We start from the raw sequence: 10,339 nt of genomic DNA, 5'->3' as shown, positions 1-10,339 counted from the left end.
CTCACTAGATCAGAGCTAGTAAATTACTGGTATCTAAAGAAAAATTGTAATCTTTGTTAAAATGTGTTTTATGTATTTTAAATGTTAAATGTATTTTAACTAATTTATTTGTCCTCCATCTCAAAAACGACTCCTTGTTGTAGTGTGATCACAATTAAGAAACATAACATTATACTGCATCTCCTTGAAAAGGATAAAGACAGTCTTTTATGCAAGTAATGTGCCTGTCACATTTACTCACATTTAAGTTTTCATTGCTTACATGCACCTACCCTAAACTACCCAAAAACTGTAACTCTACCATAATTATTTAAAAAATACAAAACATAGTGTTTCCACACCACCTTCAACTTGTAACGTATAACTTTGAGTTTTAAAATGAGGTAGATGTACATGTAGCAGAGGAACGGTAATATTGAGACCTTGTGTCTCTTTTTATACAGACTGGGGTAAGCTCTAAAGTATTTTTCTAAAGTAAATTTCATTTAATTCTCGTATTCTGTACTTGTTCTTGTTTTCCTGCGAACACTCGCAGCATGTTTGACCAGAGTCTTCGTCTAAAAACTAGCCAAAAACAATGGCAAAGATATAGAGCTAGTGAGTTATATTTGTGTAGATATTGGGACGTATTTTTCCGTTGGCTAGGTGGTAAATAAAACAGTCATACCCCATTGGTCTGGACATTGGGGAGGTGTGTTTTTATGTAAATATTGTCACATTCTTGGTTGTTTGACGCACCCCCAACCTACATTCAGAGTTTAGAGACACTCAGTTTGACGCGGTTTCTGCATTGGTACAAAGGCCTCCAAACACCCCTGAAACAAGATTAATTTCAGTCACATCGGCAAGAAATTTTGTTGAAATGGAAATGCACCAGGAAAGTCACGGTCTGATAAAGATTCTCGATGAAGATGAAGATTTTGCGAAACAAGAATTCACAGTGTCTGAGGATCGTACGGGGAGATTTGTGTTTGACAAGACATTGCAGACTGTGAAACTCTACGTTTTGGATTATGAAGATATATGTATTCCTGAATGTAGCTATCTGCTTTTAACGGCCGTAGACTGGACGTACTTCTACAATCAAATTTGGACAAAAATTAAATTTGGTGGTAAAATCAGGTACGTTTATCAGTGGGATTCTGTCACGGCGGGTATGAGATACCTTGCCTCAACGAGACCAGAATACGTCCGCCTATCTGCCTGTTGGAACAAAACGCATCATGATCAAAATCATCTCATAAGGGTAAACAAACAGCGGGAGGAATCTGAAAGAAAATTGCATCACGATCAAAATCATCTCATAAGGGTAAAGAAACATCTGGAGGAATATAAAAGAAAAGTTTTGTCTCAAAGAGGCGAGTCTGACTCCGTGGAGGACTCCGAGGATGAGTCTGATGATGACTCTGAGGAGGACTTTGATGATGACTCTGAGTATGAGCATGATGACGCCTGGCCTATTCCTGAGGACAACCCTTTCGGATGCTGCACAACAAATCTATATTTAGACGCGAGCGACGAACCTGTGTTAAAAACTGTTTTCTCAACCATTGACAAGCTGTTTCAGTCAAGTTAGACCAATTTCACAGTCAGTGTTTTATTGTGGGCATCAATATGTTTTGGATGTATAGCAGCACAACAAAATTGTAAAGCGTTGAGTCTTTTCCTCTGTTTCTTGCTATATGTTTAATTGTTTTAATAAACATTTATTGGATTCAGTTTCCCCTTTGCCTCTTTTTATTCAAATTTTATCATATGTTTAAAAGGTTTAAACATATTTTAAGACACAATATTGTTGATGTCTAGTGTTGCATGTATTATTTATAACGATTGTAAATTTATTTGAAACATTTTATTATGGAATTGGCTCTAAAATCTTTAACAACCTATCATTATCTGTGGTATAATAGTTACCACTTGGTTCGTGGATCTTATTTTTTTGAGTCTATAATCTTTAATCAAAATATTATAACTAGCTTGAGCGAAACTTATCTTGGGTGCCTGACTGATTTTCAAGCCTTCCGGCCACAACCCTCTTAGACCTTACAACAAGCTTGAGGGGTGGACCCTATTAGTAAAACCAACAACTGAGGTCGTCATCAACTCTGCAGTAACTGAGTTCACCCGACACTGTGAACATAACCAGGTTTGGACGACGGAGCTACTGCAACGTCTTGTTGATTAAAAACAACAACAACAAACCTGTTTTACTGAACCACGGCTCTGCTGCAATTTTACTGCTAATAACACTTTTGGGAGTAAACGGTCAAATCCTAAATTCTAGGAAACGGCTACGTCTTGGAGAAAACTGAATTCTGAAAAGAATGTCTGAAACTACGTCGAATCTGATGGAGAACAACTGTAGGTCTGGCGCTGCTGCGGATGATCAATCGGAGTGCAGCTGTGCCGCAGAAAAAATGTGCGGTGTAAAAGTCATCATAGACTCTATGTTTAAACCATATTACAAAGGACAAATGATCAAACCGATGAACACGGTCATCGTCGATGAGCGCTATCCGAATCATGATTGTACGGGGGATACTAAGCGTAAAACAAACCTTAAGAACGAAATGAAGATTGTAAGAAGCCTGAAAAAGGAAACACGGCCTGATGTGACAGACGTCTGTGTTAACAGCAAAGAGACAATCAGCGTGACCACTAGGGAGATTCTGGGTATGATGATGACTGCATGTAGAGATGAGATTGTTGTAGTGCATGTATTGAGTGTCCTTAGTAATAATCTTTGTTTCCCTAATGTTTCAGATCAGAAGCCTGATAGAGACTCTAAACCGATGCCGATACAAGGTTATAGCACTTCTTTTTCTTTTTTTCTTTTTTATTCTATGTGTCGAAAATTTCTAGATTTGCTGAAAGAAGATGATGTAAATGAATTTTCTCCCGACCAAAAATGGATCACCACATACTACAGTCAAGTTGGTTTGCAAAAGTGCGTTTTTGGACCGTAATGGGTGCATAATGCCTACTGCATACCTTCATAAAAATTAAAGTCCGTTTATAAAGTGAACCTAGGGGTATATATATGAAACATTTCATTTAGGCTAAAACATACAAACGTCATACAGCCTAGTGTGAAATCTGTGTACATTAACAGTGATTTGTTACAGATATAATATGATCTAAAGAAGAAGTATGGATTTTTAGTCCTGAGTTTTAGCTGGATGCCCACAAGTGTCTTTAGATAGGCCCTAGTTCAACTTTAGTGACAGGTAACCGAACTGCCTTGCATAGTAAAGACCTGTGCTATGAATAGGACTACTTTTAAAATACATATCTCAGTAAGGCGGATTGCAATACAGTCCATAGCCTGATTTTTGCCATTCAAAATAACACTTTTTTTTTTTAATTCAACAGAGACTTCAAGACAAGGACCATCATGCATCCGTGTAAAACGTTAGTGTGATTTAAATATTAATAACGAATAATCATTATCAGATGTACAATTAACTAGTATATTAATTGACCTGTTTTCTGTAAAAAGGCAAGAGCTCCACGTCTAATGGCGGTATGATATATGCCCCTGTCATAACTGGATCAAGTCTAGGCTCCGTTACAATGACTATGACTTCTGCAACCTCTGGCAAATCAAATGTGATGGTATATTGTAAGTGTAATACATGTACATCTTCTACACCAAACAAACAAACAAGCGAATAAATGTTGGTATATGAAACAATTAAAAATGGTAATTAGATGGAGTTGCTTAACCATTAGATAATGTTGATCGTGTACATCTGGAGTCTAAAGTAAAGCCCCAAAGTAAATTTTATATAAGTTGTTTTATTTATTTATAGGATGGATTTTTATGATGGCCTCATATTTTGGACACATCCGCATAACCGCTGAAGGCATACTGTACACTGAATAAGATAGCATGTTGTAGCGCATGGATTGTCCTTAACAGTCTTTGTTTCCCCTGATGTTTCAGATCAGAAACCTGATAAAGACTGTGAACAGAGGTCAGTACAAGGTTGAAGTAATTTTTTTCTTTCTATTCTATATTTTATTTTTTTTCCAATATCCTTTTTCTTTTCGTATTCTCAGGTTATCAGATCTTCCTAAAAGGAAAAAACAGTAAGCTAGATCAAAAGTGAAGAACATTATTGATGATCTTGACCTACCCACTGAATCAGTTGCAAATGTAAGAGCGATGACACCAAATCAAGAGAAGTTGCGGATACTGCTTGACTGTATGCGTTATGAGGCCTTTCTTACATGATGTGTAACTGGTTTTATTGAATTTAGGTTGTTGCTTATGGTTTGTATGTGGGGAATAGCAAGGACGATAAGGTTGACTCTATTACTCTACTCTAAATTGACTATAAACAGTTGAAACAAGCTCAGCTGATACAATTAGAAAAAGCTATATATATATATATATATATATATATATATATATATATAAAAAAAATATGTTGAAGGATTAACATATCTCACCCGGTTCCCCTGCGTTGGAACATCAGAGTAAAATTTTAAATGTTAAGAAGTAGGAATACTCTGACTTTGATGAAAACATCACTTTCCTAAACAACATTGTGTCTAACTTACACGGTAGCATGATTGCCATTTTATCATGTACAGTATTGTCCACAAATTTATCAGACTGATAAAGTACCAGGTGTAAAAATTTGAATGTAAGTATATGTGTTAAATAATTGAATAAACAAATTAAAACAGTGTATAATGGTGTTGTGTTTCGCGATTACAGTCAAGCGTTCATGAGACGGTCTGTGGAGATTTCTCCTTACAATGGGAGTCTGGTATGTGTCAGAATGACTTTTTCAGAGCAACTGTATATTCTCAGGAGACCCCCAGAAAACACTCCTCACATGTGATGTGTCATTCACGCAAAAAGTCAGTGGGTATTCGAAGAGTGCATGTCTACGTAACATGAGATGTCTTTGGTGGTGTCTTTTCTCATATGTAGTAACATCCTTATGGCCCACAAGTTGTTGTTGACACACGCAATTTGAAACAAACCTGTGATCATTATGGGTAAAGCTCTCAATTCGAAGACGTGACCATCAACATATGCTGACTGTCTACATATATTTTAGAGTAGATGAAGAATACTGTATTTTCAGTGAAGGCTAATTATCCCCGATATTTATTATGCTGTTAAAGATCATTCAGAAAAGTATGAGTACAGCAATAATGATATTCAGATATTGGGCTCAAGATTTATATTTCTATACTTTTTATTTATATAGCCTTTAAAACAGCAACATATTTTTGTAATAAAATAACCATCACATTTTCTAAAAGATACAACTCAAAAAGGAGTGTGTGTGAGGGGGATATACATTGATGATTATGATTAAAATAAGAAACTTTAGCAATCTAAAGCGAATGGTGTGAAATAAATCTAATACAAATTATTCTTTAGTTGAAATTTAAGTTTGTCTGTAGGGAAACTCCTTTTCAAGGAGAACATCTGGTTTACTCATCACCATCACGAATCAGTCTGTTTGAAGGGTCTGGAGCATCAGTTTCACATTGGAGTTTATCCCTGGGAGGACCATAGAGTTTTATTTATATTCCAACTGAAACATTTTTGAAAATATTTCATTCACAGAATGGATTTCAATGTTCGAAGAACATAATGTAAGCCATTTTTATGATTTTTATAAATTTTATAAAAGACTTGGAGATGTTTTTTGTTATCTTTAAAAGAAGTGCATGATGTGTTTTATAAGTTCAAAAACCTAAATGTTGAATTCTTGTTTAAGATGTTTAAGATGTACGGTGAATGATTTCTTTAGCTGTAGTAACATGTTTGTTTTATATTTATGATCACCTGAAAGTATTGTAAATGTTAATTTTAATAAACATGGAGATCGTCTTTAAAAAGTGCAAGATGTGTTTTATAAGTTCAATAAACTTAAATGTTGAATACTTGTTTGAGATGTACAATGGTTTATTTGTTTAGCTTTAGTAACATGTTTGTTACTTTGATGTTTTATAACTTCAATAAACTTAAAAAATATAAAATGAACGTTGTATAATGATTTGTTTTGCTGAAGTGACATGTTTGTTACTATGTTTTATATACATGACCGTCTAAAAGTATTGTAAATGTTTATTTTTATAAACATGGAAATGTTTAATATCATCTTTAAAATAAGTGGGTTATGTGTTCAATAAACTTAAATGTTGAATACATGTTTAAGATGTACGATGAATGATTTGTTTCGATGTAGTGACATGTTTGTTACTTTGATGCCTTAATAATAATATATATATATATTACCATCTTTTTTAACCCTCATGGTGTCTGAGGGGGTTTGCAGCCGCTGCTGATGTTTTGTCCTGCCCTGACATTTGTGTGTTTCCAGTACCTTAAAACGTATTTATGGTTATGATTATAATGTATTCCGCACAAATTGCGCTACAATAATACGCACGCAAGCGTGATCGTACATGTTTGCGTATTGAGAAAACAAAATACTTGTTTAAAATTTTAGTGACAATATTGTTTTACATGTTTTTAATTTGTCTTTTGCTTGTGTTTTGTGTTTGAGTTTGTGTCGTGTTTGCTTTTTAGTTTTTAGTTTGCATGTTTGTTTGTGTTTTGTGTTTGCTTTTTGTGTTTTATTTTTCATGTTTGTTTGTGTGAGTGTTTGTGCTTAAGTCACTTTTTAGGTTGAAATGTTTATAGGACTTATCAGATCACAAATTTGTATAAACATTTGAATATTACATTGATACAACAACGTAAATGTGATTTATGATGAAATGTCTTGAGTCCTACTATAATAATTTAAATGACTTAAAATATTTTATTACAAATGGAAGTGTGTTGAACTTTTTGTGTGACGGGTAGGTGTTCACTTTGTAGAGTACAAAAGCTTTATAAAAATATAGTAAATAATGTTTATAAAAAAAATATAGAAATAGAGAAAGTTTACTGTGATTGGGTAGGTTAAGGGTTGATACGGTTTCAAATTGACATGTCCATGCATGTCCAGGTCCTCTGACATGCCCAGGCATGTCCAGGCATAATCCATATGTTTTGGTCTGTTAAAATACATTTTTCCCTTTACTTATTTTGACGTTGTTGGCTCCCCATTACAATATTTACTACTACCTAAAAACTAGTGTAAATGTTATTCTTTGATTTAATATCATGTGTGATCACATCGTTTATATTCATTTCTTATTTATAGAAGAGAATACGACTTGGAGGACTGAATGTGTGTTTGTGTACATGATTGTGTTACACTGTTGAGCCCGAGTGTTATCATTTATGTTTTTAAAACATTAAAGACTTTGTTAATATATTTCATCGTACGGTTATGGACTCGTAACTGTTGTGATAATAGAGACTTTTCAATAATAAATATTTTTTATAGCAACTAATATATATTGTTGAACAAGTATTTTATATACACCCATCACATGTATGGTCACTTTTTCATACAGTGTGATAGGGACTGAAACATTATTAAACGTTTTTATAGTTTTATTTATTTTTATTTTTCAATCCTCGCAACAACAACAACTAACATTCATGGAAAAGATAAACATCTGAATAAAGAATGTGTTTTTCCGGCTTCTGAACATGTGTACTCGCATATGTTTAAAGAGATCCTGAGAACGGTTGCCATAGGGTTGACAGGGGATTAGTGACTGAGTCATATTCTTGATGAATCACCGATCAATTCACTGGGAAAACGCCAAATGCTCACGTAGTATGCCAATCTAGATTTTTTAAAAACAGATGTAGCTACTGTGAGAAATAATTTGGATCCTCTGCAAAAATGGTATCAGGTCCTCTCAAACTAAGACGTACTCATAACTGCTGTGTCTATTTGTCTCCTATTATTTTTTTATAGCAACTAATATATTGTTGAAAAGGTAATTTATATACAACCATTACATGTATGGTCACTTTTACATGAGATGTTCATATAACACTGTGTAACGTTAGCTCATGAAGCACTCACGGGCAGACCTGCAAGGAGTGAATGAGAGCAAAGAGGGCAAACAGACACACGCACGCTGACTTTTATTTTTCACCCTAGACTGTAAAAACGTAAGGGATTTAATGATTCAAATGTTAGAAAATGCATTATTATTAGTATTATCATTTTATTATTTAAAAGTGTATATATTTATCCTTTTATAAATTCTCTCATTTTAAAACTGTTGCTGTACGGTTTTCTCGGTGCCCTAATCAGATCTTCCATAGAATCTTTGTCCCATTCCCTCTCAGGAGTTTTGTGTATCGCATCCATGTCTATGTATTTCACAGCTCTGATGCTCCGCAGATATGATGGGGAAGCCCTATTTATCTATGCTGAACGCAATCTGATACCCATGCCCTACAACACGGACGTGGGGGCTAGACCGTAAAATCGCCGAAACATTCTACAAACCTTCATTCCTCAACAAACACCGGACGGTCACGCACAGCTGCTGTATTTCTCTACCGGGATGACAACCAAACACCGGATGGTCCCGCAAAAACCCATAAACCCGTCAGGAGTTAATCCCGCACCTGGGTATGAATCTCGTAAATTTGATGCAACAACCATAAACCTGTCAGAAGTTCATCCCGCACCTGTTAAACCCTGTCGTTAATCCTCTCAACAACCCATAAACCTGTCAGCCGTTGACATCGCACCTGCTCAATCCATCAAAACAAGGTCAGTAGAGTTCACTAGGTCAACGAGGGGTCAAACACGTGGGTGGGCACCGTGGGAAAGGGAGGGGGAGGGGCGTGGGGGAGGGGGAAGGTCAAAAGGTCAAAGCCATCAATCAAATTATGACAGGTGGTGTCCCCTATTGCTACTATCATTATTCTCCAAAAACTTATTTGAAACCTTAAAAGTAGATATTACATTTAAAGTGCTTCCTAAATAAACATGAAATCGCTTTTGTAAATTTCTTTTGACGTGGACCTGAACAAATCCCTTTGTAAAAACCTTCAGAATATAGAAAGGAATAAAACAGCTAAGTAAATAAACACGTAAGAGTGTATTTTAGAAGTTTTCTTTCCACTAGTCACAATCAACACTTGATGAAAACTGATGCATTAAAAATGTTTTTGTCTATAGAGTCTTGCATTGAGATATCTGTAATGTATGTAATATCTGCCTTATTCTTGGATGTATTTTAATATGCACAAGTCAGAATGAGCAGAATGAGCATTTCAACCAAATTTTTACATTTTATTCTTCAAAACTTTTTCAAAACCTTAAAAGCAGACACTTTACTCGCATTTAAAGTGCTTCCTAAATAAACATGAAATCGCTTTTGTAAATTTCTTTTGATGTGGACCTGAACAACTTCCTCTGTAAAAACCTTCAGAATATAGAAAGGAATAAAACAGCTAAGTAAATAAACACTTAAGAGTGTATTTTAGAAGTTTTCTTTCCACTAGTCACAATCAACACTTGATGAAAACTCAAAAAGCCCAAAATGTCAAAATTGATGCATTAAAAATGTTTTTGGCTATAGAGTCTTGCAATAAGATGTTGATATTTCAAGACTAAAATCTAATTACAAATGGACAATTTTACCTAATATTTTTGTGTTTTTATTTTTTTCAAATCAGGTCAGTCACTTCAGTTCACTTGCAAGGTTTCATTCCAGAAAAATTGTTACAAAATGTTACATTTTACTAACGTTCCAGAAAAATTGTTACAAAATGTTACATTTAAATAACGTTCCAGAAACGTTATAAAATTGTATGATCAAATTTATCGGGTTTTAATAATGTTTTTAAATTGCTAGCACGTTATTTAAATGTCATTCTTGCATTTTTTCTTCTTCTAAAATGTTTTTTTTTAAACTTTTTTAAATGTTAAATTTTACAATTAGAGTCTTGCATTAAAACGTTAATATTTCAACTCTAAAATCTAATTACAAATGGACAATTTTACCTAATATTTTTGTGTTTTTATTCTATTTTTTTTTTTTTTTTTTTCAAATCAGGTCAGTCACTTCAGTTCACTTGCGAGGTTTCATTCCAGAAAAATTGTTACAAAATGTTACATTTTACTAACGTTCCAGAAAAATTGTTACAAAATGTAAAAAATTGATACATAATGTTACATTTAAATAACGTTCCAGAAACGTTATAAAAATTGTATGATCAAAGTTATCGGGTTTTAATAATGTTTTTAAATTTTTTTTCTTCTAAAATGTTTTTTTTTTTTTTTTTACTTTTTTTTTTTTTACTTTTTTAAATGTTAAATGTTACAATTAGATAGAGTCTTGCATTAGAATGTCAATATTTCAACTCTAAAATCTAATTACAAATGGACAATTTTACCTAAGATTTCTATGGTTTTCTCAAATCAGGTCAGTCACTCCA

The 10,339-nt window shown here is 33.9% G+C and overlaps 1 protein-coding gene across 1 annotated transcript; it reads left to right on the top strand.

Annotated features, from left to right (window-relative positions):
• Positions 1-2,307: 2,307 nt before the first annotated feature.
• LOC141336042 (uncharacterized) lies at positions 2,308-4,628 on the top strand. The gene is made up of 6 exons (XM_073841551.1): positions 2,308-2,673; positions 2,764-2,805; positions 3,373-3,411; positions 3,500-3,622; positions 3,947-3,977; positions 4,063-4,628. Exons 1-6 carry the CDS (start codon positions 2,325-2,327, stop codon positions 4,094-4,096), a joined length of 618 nt encoding a protein of 205 aa, XP_073697652.1. The 5' UTR covers positions 2,308-2,324; the 3' UTR covers positions 4,097-4,628.
• The last annotated feature ends 5,711 nt before the right edge of the window (positions 4,629-10,339 follow it).

This window comes from Garra rufa, chromosome 6 (genome assembly GCF_049309525.1).
Source record: "Garra rufa chromosome 6, GarRuf1.0, whole genome shotgun sequence".
Taxonomy (NCBI): domain Eukaryota; kingdom Metazoa; phylum Chordata; class Actinopteri; order Cypriniformes; family Cyprinidae; genus Garra; species Garra rufa.
This window is presented reverse-complemented; position numbering and strand designations above follow the sequence as displayed.